The sequence below is a fragment of the Taudactylus pleione genome, unplaced genomic scaffold (genome assembly GCF_031769625.1).
Source record: "Taudactylus pleione unplaced genomic scaffold, aTauple2 ptg000121l, whole genome shotgun sequence".
Taxonomy (NCBI): Eukaryota; Metazoa; Chordata; class Amphibia; order Anura; family Myobatrachidae; genus Taudactylus; species Taudactylus pleione.
In genome coordinates, this window is record NW_028284523.1 from 10,500,678 (window position 1) to 10,525,161 (window position 24,484).

The following is a 24,484-nucleotide window of genomic DNA, read 5'->3' on the forward strand; positions in this document are numbered from 1 at the left end:
GAAATATACCCTCTTGAATCTGTATGCCCCTAATACAGCTCAAAATTGTCTTTTTTTAATTAAAATGATTCAGAAGCTTTTGCAGAGGGGGTGTCCCAATCTTATTATAGGAGGAGATCTCAATTGGGCCGACAACCCGGAGCTAGATAAATCCACAGTGCGGATAGATAATCGCAATATTCCTACATTAAATCTCAAAAATACAATGTCCATAGTAGACTATTGGAGGCTGAATAATCCATCAGACAGACAGTATTACATGTTACTCTGTGGTCCATAGGACCTTCTCACAGATAGACTACCTATTGATAGGAGAGGGCTTAGTAACTGAGACAATGGAAGCCAGAATAACTGATATAGTCATTTCGAATCATGCATTAATATATATTGTGATTAGAATCTCAGAACAGAAGACAGGGCCTGGTTCTTGGAGGTTTCCAGCATATTTATACAGTTCTGAAAGACTTCAGCAAATATTTAAAGACTAAATGGTTAGAGTTTCAGAAAGATAATGAGGAACATAAATATATTTTGGGAAATATCCAAAGCGGTAATCAGAGGCCACATCATATCTTGTGTATAACTATATATAAAAAAAACCCAAAAAGCTAAAATATGAGAGCCTAATTGAAAGTGTAGCAGAAAGCTACAGAGAATATATATATATATATATATATATATATTGCATGAGATATTACATTCGAAGTATATAAACAAAATAGGCTATTGCTTGAAAGCTACCTGTTATCGCAGGCACAGGCATCATTCGATTACTCCAAAAACTGATATTGTAGATGGGGAAATAGATCAGGGCAACTGCTAGCTGGTTTGGCTAGACCCCGTAAAGAAAAGAATAGGATAACATCAAAGACTTAGACAAGGGAAGGATACTAAAAATGAAGAAATAATACAGATATTTAATGATTACTATTCAAAGCTTTATTTAGCCACTTCCCCAAGATATTCCCTTGATGAAAGATGTAATAGAGAAAGCAAAATTACCAAAATTATTTCGGATACAAAAAGAACTGCTTAATACAGAGATTTCTCAGGAGGAGATACAGTGCGAATTATCCTCTTTAAATCTGAGGAAATCTCCTGGACCAGACGGTCTATCATCAGAGTATTTTAAATTGCTCCAGAAGGAAATCATTCCTACTCTAGTGGATCTTTTTCAGTACATACATAAAAATAATCCCAAATATCCTACATTTAATGCTGCATTTACAACACTGATATTGAAAACTGGAAAAGATCCTCAGATGGAAGCATCCTATCGACCAATATCACTACTGAATTTAGATTGTAAACTCATGGCAAAATTATGGCAAGTAGACTGCAATCAATTTGTACTGAGTTATTGACTGACCACCAGCTGGGATTTGTATCTGGAAGGCATGCGGTGAAAGGAATAAGAACTGCTATTGCAGCTATAGCACAGGCACAAGAGGGGAATGCCGAACCATGCATTCTACTAAGCCTAGATGCAAAAAAGGCATTTGACACCATATCATGGTCATTCTTGTATGAAGTGTTGAATATTAGAGAATTCAGGGAGAAATTCATAAGGTTTATACACGTCTTATATGAATCACTGTATACATCCCTGCTAATAAATGGTACTAGGAGTAAAAGGGCCAGGGGTGTCCACTCGCCCCCCTACTGTTCAATCTAGAACTAGATCCTATGCTAAGATACTTACAGAACTGGTCAGTCTTGAGAGGCATTGCCACTGAATTTAAGGAGGTGAAAATGACCGCTTTCGCAGATGACCTATTGCTGTATATAACTAATCCAAAAGATTCTTTGAAACCACTAATGCAGAAATTACTGGAATTCGGCAAGGTATCTGGTTTCACAATAAATTTAGAGAAATCAGTAGCTATGTATTTGAAGCTGGGCTGTAGAATACCAGCATGGGTCAGAGACCTACCAATAAGATGGTCTTCGAACTTTATCACATATTTAGGGGTAAAACTCCCGAAAGATTTAAACTCCCTATATAATATAAATATAAAATCAGCTATTATGGCAGATGAAAAAGAAATGAGGAGATGGAAAAATCTCCCTCTCTCTATACTGGGGCGTATTAATCTTATCAAAATAGTTTCCTTCCCTCGTCTACTGTTTCCAATACAGTCATTACCAGTGTTATTATAAAAAAGTGATGTGGATAAGATAAATAGTCTATTTGGAAGATTCATCTGGGAAGGGAAAAAAGCAAGGATTAGTATATTCAAGTTACAACAACCTGTAAACAGAGGAGGAAAGAACTTACCAAATTTAGAGGGGTATAGTTTCTCAGCACAATTACGATATATTAAAGATTGGTTGCGGGATAAAGATAGATATGCTCATACTTCATTGGAAGCTTCATTTCCCATACATATGGGACTGGTAGCATTCCTACATACTAAAGAGGAGGCGATAAATCCAAAAATACATAAAAATCCATTATTAATGTCCACTAGGAAAGCATGGCAGACGTTACATAATAGAATGAAGATACAATTTAACATATCTTTACTTTTGCCGTTCATAGGGAATCTAAATTTCTAAGAGGGGAAAGCGTTATATCCTTTTACCCGGTGGAAAAAGGAGGGTTTGGTGAGGGTAGGACAATTGATAGATACGCAGAATAAAAAAAATAAAAACTTATATGCAAATAAGAGATGATTTCCAAGGAAATATCACTCAGAACCTCGCATTTACACAAGCACAACATAATGCATAGAGTGTAACTCAAATCTTGGCGGAGGGGGATTGGAACAACAGGTTAGATAAACTCCTATTACAGAAGGCCCCAGAACGAAAGGCCATAACATAGTATTACTCATTTGTAAGAGACCTAGTAGAGACTAAGGAGACAACAACAGGTATTGGTAAATGGAAGGAGAGGTTTCCGGCTATGTCGGTGGAAGTTCTTTATAATGCACTAAATAAGGTGTACAAATTGTTACAGATACCAACATATTCAGAGATGTTCTTTAAAATTTACCACAGAGCATATTTAACCCCACTGAGACGTAGGGAGATGGGCATATCAAATTCATGCAGTTGTGCAAAATGCGGGTTGGGAGGAGCTGATTTAGCACACTGTCTCTGGGAGTGCGAGAGCATTAGGAGGTTTTGGAGACGAGTTGGGGGATTTATAAAGTTATATGTGGAAAGGGATTTTATGATCAATGCAGAGTGGGCCATATTTAGTATAAGTTCCCAGGAAAGGGGCTATACATTAGGAAGTCGAAAAATACTTCTAGCAATTTTTGACACGGCAATAAAATCAATTCTGCAAATGTGTACCCAGCCTGTAAGCCCCCCGATGTCTCTCTTTTTAGATAAATTATACTATATTTTCTGGATGGAGTGGGTAGAAGCATCCATCCAGAAGGATGGGGGGGGGGGGGATCTATTCAAACCCTGTCTACACCAATACAGACAAGAATTAGGGAATGTTTTTCCTTAATTAGATGGAATGAAAGGGAACATAGGGGTAATAATGAAGAGAAAAGAAAGGATAGATTGGAACTTTTTAATGGTTGAGCTATTAATGAGAAACCTTGGAAACCATGTATAAATTGTGAATGGTTTTTTTTTTTTTTTTTTTAGATAATAAGTATGTATGTAACATTGAATATAAATAGCACAAGAAACGAAATGATGGTGTAATAAAGATAAATTAGATTCTGACCGACAATTCACTATGCCAGACATGGAAATTGGGACAATAAGGGGGCCTCTATATAGAAGGTATTGATAACGCTATACAATTTAACATTTGTAAAGTGTTCATATTCACTGACTGGATGTTGCCATTAGAGGCATCATGATTGAGGATAAACACAATTTAGACTTGATTAAGCTTTGAAAAATGGATATTGGAAACCACCAGATTGAATTGATTCGATGTGTTTATAAATTATTCTATGATATCGATAATATATATATCACTGCCAAGTAGTTTGACCACTCACCAACCGGCCCCCCCCCCCCACCTATATATGCTTTTATGTTTTGGCAATTCAATATGTCGATATAAAGATTACGTAAGTGATTTTCTCATAATATGTTTACTGCAAAGTTCAAAGTAAAATGTATATGTTTAATTTTATGACAATAACAAGCCATCTGGTATGACTCAAATCGCACCAATTCTTGGGTTCCTTTATACACCTCTATTTACATAAGTGTAAGCTATTACAACAGATACTGTTTAAAAGAGAATTCTGTAATGCTGTCCCTGTTTTATGGATCTGTAACAGTCAATTGTGATCATTTCTTGACAACTGTTTTCTTGTACTGTATTCTTCTACAAAATATGAATAAAAATATGTAAAAAAAAAAAAGAATAGACCTTAGCCATGGAGCTTTCCAAACTCAAAAGACTCATATTACTAATATTTGTTAACAGGTAATTATATAACACCAGCATATTATATTGAACTTTACAATTGGGACTGAACAGTAATAAAACGAGACTGGGCAATAACAGACAGACAAAGAGGAAGGATGGCCCTGCTCACAAGCTTACAATTTATAGAGAAATAGTCATTGACAGTACAGGTGCTACCTATTGCATATTGGTCCAGCCACATTGCAGAGGTTATTGGTGAGCTGTATGATCCAGTAACGCAAGAATGTTGGCCAAGGGTCAGGAGGATGTGAAAGTGAAGAAAGAAAAAATATGTAAAGTTATGTGTAAACTGTATACAGGGGTTGCAACTGGGTAGGTTATGGAGGTTATGTGCGTGGTGCTGGAATTTGCTGAGCTTGTCTGGAGAGGTAAATTTTAAGGGAATGCTTGAAGGTTTGGAGGCTAGAGGAAAGTTTTATTGTGCGTGGAAGGCATTCCGAAGAGTGGGTACAGCAGGAAAAAAATCCTGTAACCACGAAAGGGAGCAGGTAATGAGTGTGGATGAAAGACGCAGATCTTGCGCAGAGTGGAGAGATATTTTGAGATAATTAAAAAGACTTATGCCTGTGTACTTTGGTAAATATACTTTTGTGTAAGTAAATATATTTTACACTGAATTCTGTAGAATAGGGGTAACCAACGGAGGTACTGACATATAAAGCCAACTGGTTAAGGATACCACTAGGAACTGGAAGTTCCTCTGATGGGAAGAATTCCAACATTAACAGTAATTTTTTTAACTGTGTTGATACTGCAACAATAGCAGGACCACAACAGTTGTACAGATATTAAATGTGACAAGGTAAAACCATTGCTAGTTTCATTGATAAACAACTAAAGAACTTCTGTGCAGACTGTTGTCTTCCATCGTCTTTGGCTGATAACACAATCAGTGGAAAACAAAATAGACACTAATCTGCTAAGAGTGTTTTAAAACTGTGACCTAAGTACTACATATTGGAGGAATCTAGATTCTAGGAAAAAAGAGAGAGACAGAGAAGAGAAAGAGACAAAAGATAGAAGAAAGACTAAAAAATAGAAAAGAAAGAGTGAGAATAAAGAACAGAGAACTTCTTTAAATAGACTTTTAACTGCAATGAATTTGCAGAAGAATTACACTCAGAGGAAAGCGTTAATTTATGTACATATGAAAAAAGTGCCCAAAATAATAAATACCTTTGATTCTAAAGTGTGCAAATGTACCAAGTGTAAGCTTGAACATCTTACCTAAAATGGTAACAACTGTGATGCTAAAATAAAATATTTACCTTGCATTGGGTGACAAATCACCTTGATATTATGTCCTAGCAAGTACAGTACTGTTTATTTTGACCAGCATGACCTTCCTTCATTACCAAACCACTTTATGTAACCTAGACTTTGTTCACATATATAAAAACACATAAGGCATACAGCAAGTTACACTGCTGACAAATACATTTGAGTAAGTTTATTCCATGATCCGTAAACAAAATAAATACTATTACTCTATTAGACTAGTATTCTACAGCTACACAAAATGACTTCACTACCAGAGAAAATCCATGTTTACATTCTGCCTAATGGCTAGTTTAAACTTCACAAAATCAATTTAGTGTCCTTAAAAAGACAGGTTCTCATTTATTTTATGGACTGCTTGTGTCTCTGTATGTGCTTATTTGGTGTTTTCCAGATAAGCCTCAGTCCCTCTAATCTATTGTACAGAATGACAGGAAATCAAACCAAATAGACTTGTGTCCTTTTTATCACTGTTCTCTGCACAGCTACCTTTTAATTAAGGTCCAATCAAATATATCTGCACAAGTAAAATACCATTTGCCTTCCAGTAGCAGCATGGATAAAGGTGTTATAAGCAAATTCATGTCTTTAAGACTGAAATGTTAATGTAAATAAATTGTTACAAAATTATATTTTACTGTCAAGTAGCCCGCCGCTTACATCTGTAATCAATAATGTGCTTTTAACCTCTTATTTTTACATAAAAGATATCTGCAATTCCTCCTTGGTTTGACAAATCTTGAATTATTTCTTCAGGCAACATGTAGGTTTAATAGCACAGGCATATTGAACTGTTTGTTTTAAAATTCAGTGCCAAGACCTTATCTGTACTCTATTCTTGGATGGGTACTGGCTGGTAACAGAATGATTTTAGAGAGATAAGGTGATTTACAGAGGATCACTCATTGAGAACATGACTTATTGAGTCCAAAATCTGACCCTGAAGCTTGGATATTTATAAACTAGTCTTTGGCCAAAAGCCAAACGTACTCTTTAACCTCTTAAGGTGCATACACACACAATAATTTTTTGAACGATTATCGATAACGATATCGTTTAAAAAATCATTCACTTTCGGAGTTAAAACTATGAACGATTATCGTTCATGCGCGTTCACGTGTGTAGTTTGTAGTTCAGTCAGACTAACCAACTCAACGATTTTCAGTAAGGGAATATGCAAAAATCACTTGCAGTTCAAAAAAATAGTTCATTACATTTAGTGAATGAACGATTTTAGTAAACGATTTTCAATCATTTTTCCCTTGGAAAAAATTAACGAAAATAGTTTACTAAAATCGTTTATTTACTAAATCGTTGTGTGTGTATGCAGCTTAAGGCTTAAATTGCATGGTGTAGAAATATGTTGTTTTATTGTAGTGGTTGTTCCTAGATATAATTTAAGGAAAAGCAACCAAAATAAATTATTATTAATGGCAACACTCAATCAACTGGTGTAAAAACGTCAAACCCTGAGCAAAAAGAAAATACATAATAAGTATTCAAATTGACAATGGAATTATCTCTGATGATTACAATAAAATATTATTTAACCCAGCTAACCTGCACGTTAAACAGTCCTTCTAGTCGTTCCATGATATGGTAGTGCCGAGTATCTTTTGTGCGACTTTTACCTTCAAATGCATCGTATTCGCAAATTGATACAAATAAATAGCACAAGCAGCTTCTGCTGATTAAAATATATGGTGTGCCTATATGCTCTGTATGACTGCAGCCAGGGCTGCCAAGAGAAGTCCTGGGCCCCGGTACAGCAACTACCCGTGGGCCCCCCTGGAGGGGTGAGGTATCAGCATTTTGGGGGCATAGCACCCACTAATCAGCTTTATTGAAATCAGCGAGTGCCGGATCTTGCATGTTATATATGTATGAGACACACATGTATATACACATATATATATATATATATATATATATATATATATATATATATATAGTCAGGACCTTAAATATTGGGACATTGACAGAATTTTCAGATTTTGGCCTCTATTCACCACCACAATGGTTTTGAAATGAAACAAACAAGATGTGCATTAACTGCAGACTTTCAGATTTAATTTGAGGGTAATTACATCCAAATCGGGTGAACGGTGTAGGAATTACAACAGTTTCAATATGTGCCTCCCACTTTTTAAGGGGCCAAAAGTAATGGGACTATCAACTCAAAAGCTATTTCATGGACAGGTGTGGGCTATTCTCTCGTTATTTCATTATCAATTAAGCAGGTAAAAGGTCTGGAGTTGATTCTAGGTGTGACATTTGCATTTTGAATCAGTTGCTGTCAACTCTCAATATGAGATCCAAAGAGCTGTCACTATCAGTGAAGCAAGCCATCATTAGCCTGAAAAATCAAAACAAACCCATCAGAGAGATAGCAAAAACATTAGGTGTGGCCAAATCAACTGTTTGGAACATTCTTAAAAAGAAAGAACGCACCGGAGAGCTCAGCAACACCAAAAGACCTGGAAGACCACGGAAAACAACTGTGGTGGATGACAAAAGAATTATTTCCCTGGTGAAGAAAAACCCCTTCACAACAGTTGGCCAAATCAAGAACACTCTCCAGGAGGTAGATGTATATGTGTCAAAGTCAACAATCAAGAGAAGACTTCACAAGAGTGAATATAGAGGGTTCACCACAAGATGCAAACCATTGGTGAGCCACAAAAACAGGAAAACCAGATTAAAGTTTGCCAAACAACATCTAAAAAAGCCATTACAGTTCTGGAACAACATCCTATTGACAGATGAGACAAAGATCAACTTGTACCAGAGTGATGGGAAGAGAAGAGAAGAGAAGGAAAGGAACTGCTCATGATCCAAAACATACCACCTCATCAGTGAAGCATGGTGGTGGTAGTGTCATGGCGTGGGCATGTATGGCTGCCAATGGAACTGGTTCCCTTGTATTTATGGATGATGTGGCTGCTGACAAAAGCAGCAGAATGAATTCTGAAGTGTTTCAGGCAATATTATATGCTCATATTCAGTCAAACGCTTCAGAACTCATTGGACAGCGCTTCACAGTGCAGATGGACAATGTCCCGAAGCATACTGCAAAAGCAACCAAAGAGTTTTTTAAGGCTAAAAAGTGGAATGTTATGCAATGGCCAAGTCAATCCCCTGACCTGAATCCGATTGAGCATGCATTTCACTTGATGAAGACAAAACTGAAGGGAAAATGCCCCAAGAACAAGCAGGAACTGAAGACATTGGCAGTAGAGGCCTGGCAGAGCATCACCAGGGATGAAACCCAGCGTCTGGTGATGTCTATACGTTCCAGACTTCAGGCTGTAATTGCCTGCAAAGGATTTGCAACAAAGTATTACAAAGTGAAAGTTAGATTTAGGATTGTTTAGTTTGTTCCATTACTTTTGGCCCCTTAAAAAGAGGGAGGCACATATAGAAACTATTGTAATTCCTACACCGTTCACCTGATTTGGATGTAATTACCCTCAAATTAAATCTGAAAGTCTGCAGTTAAAGCACATCTTGTTTGTTTCATTTCAAAGCCATTGTGGTGGTGAATAGAGGACAAAATATGAAAATTCTGTCAATGTCCCAATATTTATGAACCTGACTGTATATATATATATATATATTTTTTTTTTTTTACACAAATATGCTTAAATATATATTACACACGTACAGGATTTAGATAGATAAACCTAAATAAATATTGTGTATATATATATATATATATATAAAAATAAGGGGGGTAGAAGACACGCGCCTAATAGTGTAGTAGGTTGAAATAATGGGGTGCACGTGCTCCAAAGTGGTTGTGTGTACCAAAAGTTAATTCTTTAATGCTTATCTGAAAATCCACTCAGGTAGGTCAGCAGATGGAATAGATCCAGGATTCTTGGTACTTACGGAGACCTGATATGAAGGGGCTCAGATAGAGAGAAACAAATAGTGCAGTACTTCCTGGAAATGGTATATACGCTAACTGAATGTTATATGCGTACCAAATAGCACTTGAAATACAGCATGTAATTGTAGGTTCCTGTCCACTCCTCCAGTATCCCTTAGTACTCCCAGCAATTCCTCATGTGAGTACATTTATAAGCTTTAGGATCAAGCAAAAGATGACCCAATATCAGTGATGATATTTCAACGGAGGGGGAGTTTATTACAGTATACAAGGCATATGGGAAATAGGAATAAACAACAATGGTTAAAACAAAGTAAATAGAAAATGTGCTTATCTGCATATATCCAAGGTTTTTAGGAATGGCTGGTATAGTGGTCTCAACGCGTTGGACTTCCTCAGGGGTAGTATATGGTGTCTATATATGAAGACATCATCATCTCGCGAGACTACAAGCTCTGCAGCAGCGCGGCGGCAGATGTAAGTGAGGATTTAATAAGAGAAGATTGGTAAACAAAAATGGCAACTGGTGTGCTGTGGATGGCCCGGGCCCCCTGGCATGGCGGGGCCCGGGTAATCAGTATCCGCTCCCCTTCCCTCTTGGCACCCCTGACTGCAGCTGTATCTGCATGCAAAGTGTTACATTAATGTCAGCGGCTGTGACACTGGAACAAAGCATTTTGTATGCAGATACAGCTGCAGTCACACACAGAATATAGGCATGCCGCATATTATTTTAGTCAGCAGAAGCTGCCTGTGTATCCTATTCACATCGCTTTGCAAATAAAACACATTTGAAGGTAAAAAGTTGCACAAAAAAATCCCTGCGCTACCAAGTCGCATGTGCTCATTCATTATGTTTAACGTAACTTGTAGCACATGAAAGTAAGCTGTACAGTATATGTACACATACCAGTATGTAACTGATGCTGACTCTTCTGAGGAGGACATACACAAGTGGTAGAGGGGTAAAGGAGTGGGGATTAAAATGTGAATTTAGGGATTCAATTATATTAAATTCAAACTTACTAAACAATCCACACACACATACATGCAAACAGGCTGTTGCTAGACATGAATTACTTACTAATAGACACTATTTGTTAAATAAACAGAATGAAGAATTGACAAACTATTGGTCCTAATCTTGGATGTTAGCCTAACCCTAACACTCCATTTTAAAAATAAATAAATAAAATAAATAATATTATTTGATTTTAAGATACTGATGGAGGATTTTTTTTCACATAATAGCATTGCTCTGAAAGAGACAAGATATTAATAAAAAATAAACTAAAATGAATATTTGTTGATCAAAATGGAAGATTTCACAATCTACTGGATACAATATTATTCTCCACTCTCTCAGTATCTACAACAACTAATTAACATTTATCCACATCTCCAAATTCTACTCTTCTTTCTACAGCATCTCATTTGTACATCCCTCTCTGATCCCTACCTGCATCCCACTATAGTCTTTCTATTACTGTACCAGCATCACTGGCAATACTACTACATGAGCATGGGATCCAGCAAGTGCGCAGTGAAGCTGTTGGGGCTCTCAGTTCTGGAACAGTATTGCTGGGCCTCATCTCAACTAGTATCAATAGGGGGCTGAGCAATTGAGTGTTACAAACCTCACACCCACAAACCATCCTGCCTGCAAATCATTCTGTGCTCTTTCTTACCGTGCTCCCCTTCAATCTCTCCACTATCGTTCTTACACTTTTCCTGTGCGCACTAGCATACAAGACCTCCTTGCAATAAAGTCACATCCATCCATTATTTTTTAATTCCAAAATCTTAAAGACTCTAAACCCTCACCAAATCTGACTTCGCTCCACACACGCCATATCCCTAATAGCTCACTCCTATCAATGGACTCTCAGTTATTCTCCTAGACTTGGATACAAACAAATTTGAGTAGGCATCCTTCTTTCTACATGTTTCACTTGCTTGGTCAGATCTCATTCTCTTCTCTCTGCTCAACCTTTTTGTTATCGTCATTTAACTGCCACCAGGACCATTCTCCCATTTCCTTGTTAATTGTGATATAATTGTCACATATTTCTTATCCTTTGACATTCCTACACTAATAATGAGTAGTCAATAGGAATGTTTGAATCCCCTTACTGTCTATGTTGCCACAAAGTTTCATTGCATTATACTTTCTTCAGTTTACCTAGGAGGATTTAATCTCACACTCACTTGATAGGCATTCCCATGAGATCTTATTTTCCAGTTTCTAATCCATCTCTATTTAGTCCATTTTTTTTTCCTTCTCACTCTCTAATCCCAACCTTCTTTCCTTCAAACCTCTAATTATCTCATGCACCCTGTCTGCACCAAAATCCACATGCACATAGTGAAACCTAAATGCTCTCAATCTGATCCACTAGAAAACTACTCCTATTCAACAACTCTCCCTTCCAATGCCCTACCCATATCTGGTGACTTATTTATAACATAGTACATTCACTCCAGTCCTAGACAAAGCATATCCAGCCATAATATGCAGCCTGTGGCTATCCAAAACTTCTTGTGGTCCACCAGACTTGCAATCTGTGCATGTGCTCCTTCACTGTTGAGTGTGATAAATCTAAGAATTGTACTTGTCCTACCCTTGATGTACTGGACTGGGCCATCAATACTATTACTCCTTTGTTCCTCTGTTATCCTCCATAGAGAACGAAAAATGAGAGACCACCTCTCCTAATAATACAAAGGTAAAGGTTTTCCCACAATGTATATATGTATATTTATCAGTTACTATTATCTTTCGGTGTTTTATGGCTATTGTTCCTCAAAGAGTTGAAACCCCTCTTACAAAGACTGGCCTTGGATGCTAGAAGCCCGGGATCATACAACACCCAGAGGAAGAGCTATCGAACCTAAAGATCATGATTGGACTGAAAGGGGTTATTCAAGGAGGTAACAATCACTAACTTCATCATCAATGAGTAGGCACATATGTCATGGGGAATGGAATTTAGGTGTTGAAACTGAGATGGAACAGAGCAGCAGAGTGGGGACAGGGTGGGACAGAGCAGGGGCAGATTAGTAGAGAGGTGATGAGCCTGAGTGGTGGTGGTGTGTGTGTGTGGGGGATTAGACTAAGGTGACCCATGTCACCTTTTTAGTATATAATAATTATATAGTGCCCTTTCTTCCTGATCAATATACTCACACACATTCCCCACATTCATTCTGTAGATATCAATATAATTATCTTGAAAAATCTATACTTTTTCTTATTAATATCCTTTATTTAAAACAAACTTGCCTACTTTTTGAAAATCCCATCCTGGCGAAGTCTTGGAGGAATTCCTGAGATTCCAAGAAAGTAGGCAGGTATATTTAATATGTTTTTTCATCATAAACCATATTAGAATAAGAAAAGCCTCAGTAGTTTAGTATAAAACTAAATAATTGTACACGCTGTTTGATTTTTTACATTTTAAACAGAAAAAAGTTTAATAAAAAATAATATATATTATATATATATATAACCTAAATAACTTGCTGTAAGACCTTTAGCATGGCTTACTCTGAAATCTAGCCACAAATGTAATTTACAGTGGCTTGAATGGACGCATGATGGAATAATGAGACAGGAACAGCATAAGCTTCCCGTTGAATTTTAGTTTTCTGATAGCCAATGAGGCAGTCAAATTAATTAGAGTAATTAGTCCACTGGCTCCACTTGAAGCAGAGAGGTCATTTTAGAAGGTACCTGCGAGAAATGTGAAATGGCCTATCTTTCTCATTGCAAGCTTGATTACCTTATAATGACTATATGACAAGAATGCATCCAAATGGCCTACAGTTAATAGAAATACTGTCAGATAGTGGATATTGTAACAATGTCCTACAGAGGATAACTCACAAGAAAAAAAAACACAGGACCTCAGATATTCACTTTTACATCATTAATACAAATACAATTGGCACAATATTTTGCTTATTGCTTGTCAGACAACATTCTTTTTGTTTTCACTATACCTGAAAAAAATCATTGTTGTCATATTAATCAGGAACACAAGATAAATTACATTGTTGACAGAAACAGATCCCAATACACTTCACTACCTTAAATTTCCATCTTGATATCAAATGCTCCCAAAAGAAACCTGTAGTATGACGAGGCAATAAAACGAAAGGGACAGGTAGCAAACCAACTGGGACCCCAGAGATACAAATCAGAGCCTAGCCACAAAGGTCTTTCCAAAGACAGACACAGAAAGGGTAATGAATGGACAAGAATGAGGAGATAAGTACATATGAGACAACAGAAGTAAGGCCAACATGGAATATGAGAGAGATTGAACAAGATTACATTGGAGCAGCATGCAATAAGATGTCTGGTGTAACTATATGCTCAAAAAGAATGCAAAAGACTCACCAAACTAGCAAAGCTATTATCAAATATAAAACAGTATCTAAAATAGAGATTATAAATTTATAGTAACAGATGTCATTGTTGATTCTCACAATTTATAAACAATAATTCTACATGAATACCGTATAAACTTAATTTAATACGTAGGGGGGATTTCAATTGGTCGCTATAAGCCGCTTTTCCACAGTAAAAGGTTATTGTGCCAAATTCTTACTTATCGCGCTATCCTATTAGCCGCAACTTTTTGCAGGTGCGAATTCACCATTCCATTTGCTGTGGAAAAATTGTGCAAACCCCCCATTTTTGGCAAAAAATTTTGGAACTTGGTTCAGAATCACTGGGACACCCTCTTTAATGACTAATTAGGCAAAAATATTATTTAATTTGCTTAATTTGGCCAATAGTGATATGACATTTTTGGGGTGCAAAAGTATAGGAAAATGGGTTAATTGTGGTGGGACAGGTATATGGGGGTGAATCGGACAGGTCTTTTTAAGAGACATATTTTAAGATTTTTTTAAAGTGTCTTTAAATGACACAATTATATAATTATAGGCATTTTAATGCATCCCCAATTTAAGTACAATATTTATTGTGCCAAAAAGAAACACTTCGGGCCAAATGTAATAGGGTGAGAGTTTAGAAAATGTGAGAGTTTAGCAATAAACTCTCACACTTTTTAAACTCGCCCAATGTAATTCAGTCTGAGAACATGCAAACCTGCATGTTTTTAGACTCAAAACACTCTCACGACTTAAACTCTCATCCAGATGTTTTCCCATTTTGAAGTTAATACTAGGGATGAGTGGTTCGGATTCCGTGGAATTCGAACATCGGGGATCCGAGTCCACCCGAGCTGCGGCTTGGGTGTTCCTGCCTGACTCGTATGCCACTGCGAGGCTGAACGTCATCCTCCTGATGTCGGATTCTCGCGAGATTTTGGCTCTATGAATAAATAAACCTGTGTAAAAAAAAGTTTGTGACCCCTCCCCCAAAAGAGCAACCAGTCCCGGGCTTTAGTGACCCAGTGCTGGTTGTGCAAAATACAGGGAACAAACGATGTAGAGGCCCCCGTACTTAAACACATAAGGGATCGCCAGCCTGGGCTGACTTGTGGTCAGTGTTAATGCTTCAGTTGGAGGACACGGTGAAAGAGCTCCCCTGGCTGTGGCATTAGCCCCTGCTAAAAAACATCAGGTGCTGGTTCTGGATAATAGGAGGGGACACTACGCATTTTTTTCCCCCTGTATTTCCAGGACCAGGACCGAATCAGAACCCAGTGCTGGTCGCGCAAAGTACGGGGGACCCATACATCGTTTTTCCCCCATATTTTGGCAACCAGGGCTGGTTCTGACTAGCCCTGTGCTGGTTGTGCTTAAGTACAGGGGACCCCTACGTCATTTGTCCCGCGTATTTTGCACAACCAGCACTGGGTCACTAAAGCCCGGGGCTGATTGCTCTTTTGGGGGAGGGCTCACGCCGTTTTTTTTTTTAACACAGGTTTTAATTTTATAAACACAGTAGCATGGACAGGTCTCACTGATCCCATCCTTGCGTCTATGTTTATTTTTTTACAGAGAGATGCATGCATCACGGATATCCCTGATCCGTTCAAGCATCTGTCTACTATCCTGCATGATCAGAAAATCTTAAGATCATGCAGGATAGATCTTGTGACGCATCACTCAGCTTTTGCTGCATATCATGTCTTGGAGTGCCGGGGAGCTGCCAAGGAGAGTTCATGGGAAATTGCTCATGATATCGCATCGTGAGCACATCGCTTAGTGTGTAGGCACCTTCAAAAGTGGCTGTGCTGGCAAAGTGACTGTGTATAGTGAGCACACTGCACACTGATGTATGCTGTACTATACTCTGCTGATTAAAGTGTCGAGACTCACAAGTGGCTGTGTGTACAAAAAATTATTTTTTTTTTTTTTAAAGTAAAAAAAAAAACAACAACTTATTTATTGGTGCTGTACCCCACTCTGTATATAAGCACCGTGACTCAATTGGGCAATAGCCCTCTGTGTGTTTAAGCACCGTGACTCCTTGGGCAATAGCCATCTGTGTGTATAAGCACCGTGACTCATTGGGCCTTAGCCCTCGGTGTGTCCATAACACACAAGTACTGTGACTCAGTAGTGAGTGGCAGTGAATGGCAATGTTTCATAGATGTGCTTTAAACTGCGGTGTCTGTCACTTAGTAACCAGCCAGCTCACTGCAGCTTGTGGCCAATAATGGTGAAAACAATATTGTGAGCTGTGAGGTGGTCTAAATTGACTGTAAATGACTGGAAATTAATGTTATTGGGGTTAATAATACTCTAGGAAGAAAAAAAAAGCCCAAATTATGTGATTTTAGCTTTTTTTGTAAATTTTTGTAAAAAAATCCAAATCCAGTCACGGCAGGTTTGGCAAATCCAAAACCAAAGCCAGATGACGAATCAGAACCAAATCCAGCAAAAATAGTCCGGCGCACATCCCTAGTTAAAACTCGACCAAAGTGAGAGTTTACTGCTAAACTCTCACATTTTCTAAACTGTCACCATATTACATTTGGCCCTTTCTTTCTAACATTATTTCACTGTTTTAGAAACAAGTATATAATGGCCATTTGACACATTTTAAGAACTCCAAATACTTTGGCTGTTTTTTTGGGTACAGGCAGATTTTCCCATTTTTATCTATACTTATCACTGCAAAATACCTGAAAAATGTTTGCGCAAATGTCACTTTGCGACTTTTGTAATTAGATTGTGCTAAAAAACATGGACGCGCATAGCCATGATAGGTGGTAAAAACTTGTGAAGGTTGTGAAAACTTAGTGCGTATTAAATTATTGCATTATCATGGCTAATTGAATTCCCCCCTTGATGTTTAATTGGGATGAAATGGACGCATTTGCAATCCAGCAAATTAGCTGGATTTCTCTGCATGACCACTACACCGGTTTCATTGATAAAAAAAATAGAAAGCACCTGAACAGCAGTTCTGCTAGGCTCAGTGGCGGGCAGGGTGCCATCTACCCCCCGGGGCCGGTCCCTACAGTGGCCCGCTGCCGCAATCGGAGCAGAGCTCCGATCGGGCAGCTATAGCCGGCCCATGGGCCACATGCGGTCCACATCCCTGCCACAATTGGAGCACAGTACAGGCTGGCAACAGTGGTCTCTGAAGTGATCAGAAGCCTCTGATCGCTTCAGAGGCCAGAGTTCCCACTGATGCAGTGCGTGGGTGATGTCATGACCCGCGTCGTCCGCGACAAGCGGAGCCTGCGTCTGCCGCTCTGGATTTAATTAGAACCAGTCAGCGGCAGCGTCTACGCGGGACGACGTGGACTGGAGAGGTGCCCATCGGCCATCATGAAGAAAGGTAAGTACTGCACAGACAGGTGAGTGGGGCATGTTCTATACTGGGAAGGGGCACAGCATAAGGGGCATTACTGGGGGCACAAAATAAAGGGCATTCATGGAAGCACAAAATAAGGAGCATTACTGGGGGCACAACATAAGGGGCATTACTGGGGGCTCTGCATAGAGGGACATTATTGGGGGCACTACTAAGGGCATTACTGGGGGCTCTGCATAAAGGGGCATTACTGGGGGCTCTGAATAAAGGGGCATTACTGGGGGCTCTGCATAAAGGGGAATTACTGGGGGCACAACATAAGGGGCACTACTAAGGACATTACTGGGGGCTCGGCATAAGGGGCATTACTGGGGGCTCGGCATAAGGGGCGCTACTAAGGACATTACTGGGGGCTCTGCATAAGGAGCATTACTGGGGGCTCTGCTTAAGGGGCATTACTGGGGGCACAACATAAGAGGCATTCCTCTGGGCTCTGCATAAAGGGGCACTACTAAGGCCATTACTGGGGGGATCTGCATAAAGGGGCATTACTGGGGGCTCTGCATAAGAGGCGCTACTAAGGACATTACTGGGAGCACAACATAAGGGGCATTACTAGGGCACTGCACTGGGTCTGGGTGAGTGGGGCTGGAATACGCACACTAGGTCTGGGGGAATTAGTGAGAGACACACACTGAGTCTGGGGGAACGAGGCAGAGACATACTGGGGCTAGGGAATGTGTCTTACTGCTGTTTGTTAGATACTTAAAAGAGGTTATGGTCCTCTTTCAGTAAGTGCTAAAGGTATTCTGTTTCTACTATTAAATGGGGCCCTATATTGTCTCTGTTTCTGAGAAATATCCACCATTGTATTTTCCTCTTATATAGCTCTATTTATTAATATTATTTTTACTAAAATAAAGTGAAAAAGGGTGTTTTCACACCCTTTTCACATTATTTTAGTTTCACCTGTAGTTATTACAGGGCAATTGGAGTAGAATTAGTAAAATTCTACTCCAACCCCTAAGTATCACTTATTTTTAGTAAAGCAGATCACATTTCCCATAATTGTAATGGGAAATGTGATCCGACCATAGTTACTAAAAATAAATTGTAAAAAAATACCGGGGGAAGCCCTGTGATAAGCGTTATCCAGGGTCTCCCCCGGTTACCGGGCTCCTACTCTGCACTAACGGGGAGAGCAGAGGCGGGAGTCGGTCCCTGTAATCAGCTGTGTGGTCTAAACAGACCGCAAGCTGATCACTGTAAAAAAAATAAAAAAAAAATACTTACCGGACTCCAGGGACCGGTGATCGGGCCTCCGGTGATGACTCCCCTCCGGTCAGCTGGTCTCCCACAGTGCACTGCTGCCCAGTCATCAGGTGATCGGGCCCCAGTGCAGTATGGGAGATCACCTGATCGGGAAGCCCGAAGAAGATCACCGGAGACCAGGAGGATGCAGGTAAGTGTAATGAAGGGAGAGGGGGGGTCGCGGGGGTCCGCGATCGCGGGGGGCGGGGCTTAGCATCGGTGGGGGGTAGCAGCGACGGTGGGTCGGTGCATGCGCGGGCTCTTAGTCGCGACTAGAGTGCGATTGGGATCCGCAGGGTCAGAGCTTTATCGCAAGCTATGTCCCTGCAAGGGATTTATAGTAAATCCCTGTGATATTGCCTGAATTCGCAATGCGAATTCACTCGGTAATATCACACTACAATCCGCATTCAATATGCGGATTGTAGTAAATAGAGCCCATTATGTTTTATTTAAGTGTATATATTGAAACTAACATCCCTATTTGAGCCATTGATTAGGACACACTCTCGCGGTCAGTCTACGCGCGAGACCTCGCAATCTCTATTTAAAGATAAGCTGTTGTTTATGGGCCAGTGCCCTGGACTTGCCCCCCAGGCTAAAAGTTGCCAGCCAGCCCCTGGCTAGGCTAGTACAAATGTGTTCATATACTGTATATGTTCCAGATGTGTTCATGTGCATTGGCTACTTTTACATGTCTAAATGTATTAACTCACAATTTATTGATCAACACTGCTCATGCCAGTATAAGCCACTCCATTTTAAACACTTTGCTAGTAAAACTTTTCACAAATCAATTAACATCAACATTTCCTTACTTTTAGTCAATAAACTACATTGGTTGTTTGTATTGAATTTAGAGATGCAAAACAACTATTCATTTATATTGCCCCCAGAAGTGGCAATTGCAAGGGTTTTATGAGGGGCATACTATATGCTAACTGTGATGCCATGGTGACATCTGTCTATATATTTGTGGCCTGGAGAAAATGTATATGTGGTGAGACATGGCCATATTTGGTAGGCATAAAACTATTGGGTGGGTATTGGAAATGTATGAAATGTGCATGGGAATTTTTGTGCTGGACTTCTGACAGTATTTAGCAGGTATGAGGTTATAAATAATTCTCTACTTAATGGGGCATATCCAATTAGCTGTATTATTTTTTTTTCTTCCCGCGCTTAACTTTTTCCAATATTTTACACTCCAAAAAATCCAGTGCTATTCTATTGATCCTGATTTTCACATGCTCCAAATTTTTTTTCAGACTGGCAAAAAACATGCACGAGTATGGTTTATATAAGCACACTTCTATAGAAAAGAATAGGGACAATGGCTATTCAATTGATCACGCAGCTGATTTCGCTCACAAAATTTTAAAAACTCATGCATGTCAAGGGGCTGCAACATGAAGAAGTGAACAGTCCAATCAATCCCCTGCTTTTGAAAAAAAAAAAAAAAAAAATCAGTTGTTCATCCCATTCATTGTCCTGTTTTTTAGGGAAGAAGCCAATTTCTCTCAGGGATTAAAAAACAAAACAGAGGTAACAGTAGCTAATTAAAGTAAATGCTGTAAACAAGCCTAACTACTTTGAAAAATAAAAATACTAGCTTCATCTATCTAAACAGAAAAACAGTAGATAACTATCTTGCTAGATAAAAATATGGGATGCAGCGTCGGGATCCTGACTCCGGAATCCCAACCTCCGGCATCCGAAAGGTAAGTATTGGGGATTAGACTTAGGGTTTAGGGTTAGGAACTAGGGGGAGGGTTAGGCAATAAGGATGGAGGGTTAGGTTTAGGGTGTGGGGTGGTTAGGTTTAGGCACCAGGGAGGGAGGGTTAGGGGTAAGGGTTAGTGTTAGGTTACTTACCTAAAGCTGTCGGGATTCTGACTGTCAGGTTGCCGCTGTCCGACCGTCGGGATCCCATACCCAACCCTAAAAATATAACTACTAGATAAAACTACTATCTTACACTAGTTGAAGTATAGAAATGTAACAAACTGAAATCTACCAAACTACAAAATAAAACTACCAAACTCTCAACTGCCTAAACAACTACTAACAAACGTTGAACTGTACTAGATAACTGTACCCAGCTAGGGAATACAATATCACCAGGCAGATATGCAGGTACCACCAGCAGGCTCAAAGTGCATTTTACACATATATATATATATATATATATATATACATACACACACACATACACACACACATATTATATATATATATATACATATACATACATACATGACACACATGATTGTTGGACCAGCCCTCTCTTGCATTTGTATGCAAAGAAATAAAAACCGCGACCAATGAATATGTCTCAATATGGTGAAGCCCTATCACAGGTGAAAGTGGCTGTATGCTTTAGAGCTTATTGCACTTTGATAAATATACCAAATATCAGGATCAACCTTTCCAAGATACCTTAAATTTGAAACCATTGGTCATTGTTATGGTTACAGCTGCACTCACAGTTAATAATGCAATTCAAGCTGCCACCACGAAGGGTACATTTGCAGCCCTTACGTTCTCCTTAGGATTGCAGTACCACAATTATTATTACTCAAATGATAATGTCACACATAAAGTATATATATATATATATTTCTCACATATAGCATAGACTTTAGCAATCCTACAAGCATATAGATTCATAAAAATAAATTTAGAAATCCTGCTGAGATGAAAGATTTTTAATCTGAGTACAAAATTACTCCAATACATAAAAAATACAAAAATAATTAAATATTCTATACAGATTATTAGTTAGGTAACTGTGGTGACAGAAGTTCACTTTGAAAGTGGGGTGGTGCATCTCAACCTAGCCAGGTTCTTCTTAGAAATTGACCTACAATATTGTTTTCTATTGTATTGTATGCTGGCCGATGGCTTGTATCTCCTGCCCTTCTCCTCAAGTTTTTGAAAAGACAAAAGCTGACTTTGGTTTGCCTGTGTGAATGCAAAGTGGCACCCTGCTAAGTACATAATTCCATTGCTGGTGGAGGATAGGGTGGTGCAGCTCCAAACAACTTTATTGAATTTTTGAAGTTCCACATCAATACCTTTCTAGGAAGCTTGGCTAGGTTATCAATATCTCAGGGAATATTTGAACACATTGATCTTCAAATAAAGGTTTGAAGTATGGGCCAGGTCAGGAGATGGCTCCTAAACAGATATCTCAGTTACGGGGGGTTTCCTGGCAGATGTTTCCACAATACACAATTTTGGGGATCTGAGAATCCTGAAAACTGTTTAAAGTATGTATCATAACAATAGTGACTACAAACACAATCCCTTACAATAGGTCATAAATGGTGAGCTGGTTCCTGGAGACACTCCAACTGCCCATAGTTTGGTCAACTACTAATAGGTCAGACATGGGTCAACAGAATCCAGCTATTACTTACAAAAGTTTTGCCACGACACCCCAGCTTCCTATTTGGATCCCATACAGGTCAAAAAGCTGAACATCGAGTCATCTAAAATGTTGAAGCATAACAAGACTGACCCGTGTGTATGAAGTATACCAATTTAAGCAGTGCACTTTATAGCAAAGGGGTCAGTCATGTTTGTTGCTTTAGAGAAGAACCCAGGGTCTGATTCAGACCCACTCACTATCTGCATACGCTCGCTGGATGCATATGCAAATTTGTCAAAGTGACGCCACGGGAAGCGAACGCTCACCAAGGCATAAGCACACCCACCATGTCTTAGCGAGCGGCCACTTTCCTGTGCGTACAACCAATCGCACAGGCAGAGCCGCCCACCAGCAAAAGTAATCTCCAGGAAGTGTATTAAAACATTGGTACATCGAGCACCATCGGATGTTAACGCGTTGCTTTATCCTACCACAAGCACTGCGAGGAAATCAGTGTAAAAAAAAAAAAAGACAAGTGACATGTACTATGACGCTGCCTATTAATTATGCATGCCTCTAAAACGGCATTGAAACACTCAGGCACGCCTGTGTTCGCATCTCCAACCCCCCGATATTAGTATCCTGCCCCTGTTACCACCCACAAACGGCCTCTCCTGTCACTCATTACCCTGGGCTGCCTTTGCTGGCCGAGCGAGAGGGTTGTGATCACAGTGTGTAGTTCGCGCATGCGCAGAACGAAGCGTACGCAGAACATCGGGCCGCTTGCGAACGCACAACACGAGCAAGCGGCTCTGAATCAGGCCTCCAGTTCTAACCTGTCGACATTCTGCAAAGTGAAGTAATACATGGTGGCTATATTTAGTTAAATATAAACAATCTAGTTATTTCAGGTATGATTTTCAGCCACTGATATAGAATTATTGCAGATAGTGACTTTACTTGCTGTTAAAACCATGTGAAAGCGACATTTTTATAGCGCTTTCTAAATACCATGACTGAAGGCTGCAAAAAGAATAACTATAATCTTACCTTCTTCAGGTTTTGATATATCCTTGGCATTTACAGCCTAGAAACAAAACCATTATGAAAAGGATAGTAATATGTATGTGTGTCAGTGCCCCTTACCTCATCTTTATCCTGAACTTGGATATACAGGGGCAATGCAAACCCCAGTTGCGCCAATTCAGGAATACTGACTGTATATTCTGAGCTATTAAACTGTGGGGCATTGTCATTGATGTCAATCACTAGAATATTGAATGTAGTTTTCACTGTAGCTTCAGAAGGGCTTCGATCATCCAACAGTTCAGTGCCCTTAGGAAAGAAACAGAATAAAAAGATAAAGTTAAAAACAGAATATGGAATGTCTGTGGGCAGTACAAAGTAAAATAGTAGCATTCATCTCCAGCTGAACTGGCGGCCCTTTCAAACACGTGTTTTCACACCGTTACATGTAGGGAGAACATAGACGCTTGGAGGTAAAGGAAAACAACCCCTTGAACAGATAATAGGTACACAGAAAGCTATACTGCCCATAAATACATCACTGTTTCATATTGGAACAATATGTATTTATCTTTAAAGATCTTAACAAAATCAGAGCAGTCAAATGGTGAATAATGATTATGTATATGCACACACTCTGCTGTCACTCATCTTCTCTGTAATATATGCTGTACACAATAAACATATCAGGAACAAAAGGTCTCTCTGTTGAACTGACATGTTGGTCATTGTATAGAGAAGACCTTGCCAATGTCAGATACAACTTTCTAAAGCAAAAGGTCTTTAATGGAATGCTTCAGTTGCTTCCTGTCACAATACTACATGTTCTGTTCCATTCAAGCAGATGCAGTTCCTTATATTTCCTCATTCTAATCAAAAGAAGAAAATGAAAGACCTGGGCACCTCAAGTACCACGATGATGATAATGGGGTATTGAGCGAATCTTATCAGAGGTTAAGTGCCGTAATTATGTGTCACTTTCCAGGCCTACAAAACTGCTGCCCCTTCTAGAACTGAAAAATGAGCTCTACACCTTTGGCACAGCCTGGGACCAACCCAATCAATGGTGCTGCTAAATAGGAGCTGATTTGTAGCCAGTTCCACAGTCCCACTATCAGGCACAACTTCATAGTGTTTCCAACCATCAGGCCAGACTCATATTGATTTTAATTAAAAGCCTGCAATGGGATAGAGAGGAGAGCTAGAATGGTCCTTGCTGTACAAGTGGACCAGTGACATAGTAACTTCATGCTTCAGTGCTCTCACAAAATGTCCTAGTTTCACCAGCAGAATCACAGAATAAAATGATTTTTTTCTTCTAATATAAAAATGACAGTTTAGTACTTAAAATATTATAACTAAAATTAAATAGTTAAACCCTTATTTTTCTTAATGAACAGAAAAAACATTAAAGGGTATTCACTGCATAATACCTACGTTTAGGTT

At 39.1% G+C, this 24,484-nt stretch overlaps 1 protein-coding gene across 1 annotated transcript in view; it reads right to left on the bottom strand.

Annotated features, from left to right (window-relative positions):
- The window catches only part of CDH23 (cadherin related 23), a 1,221,584-nt gene that overhangs the window by 705,237 nt on the left and 491,863 nt on the right, over positions 1–24,484 (bottom strand). The window contains exon 11 of the mRNA XM_088472189.1: positions 23,159–23,347. Within this exon, the coding sequence (XP_088328315.1) occupies positions 23,159–23,347 (189 nt within the window). The remainder of the gene's footprint in view (positions 1–23,158; positions 23,348–24,484) is intronic.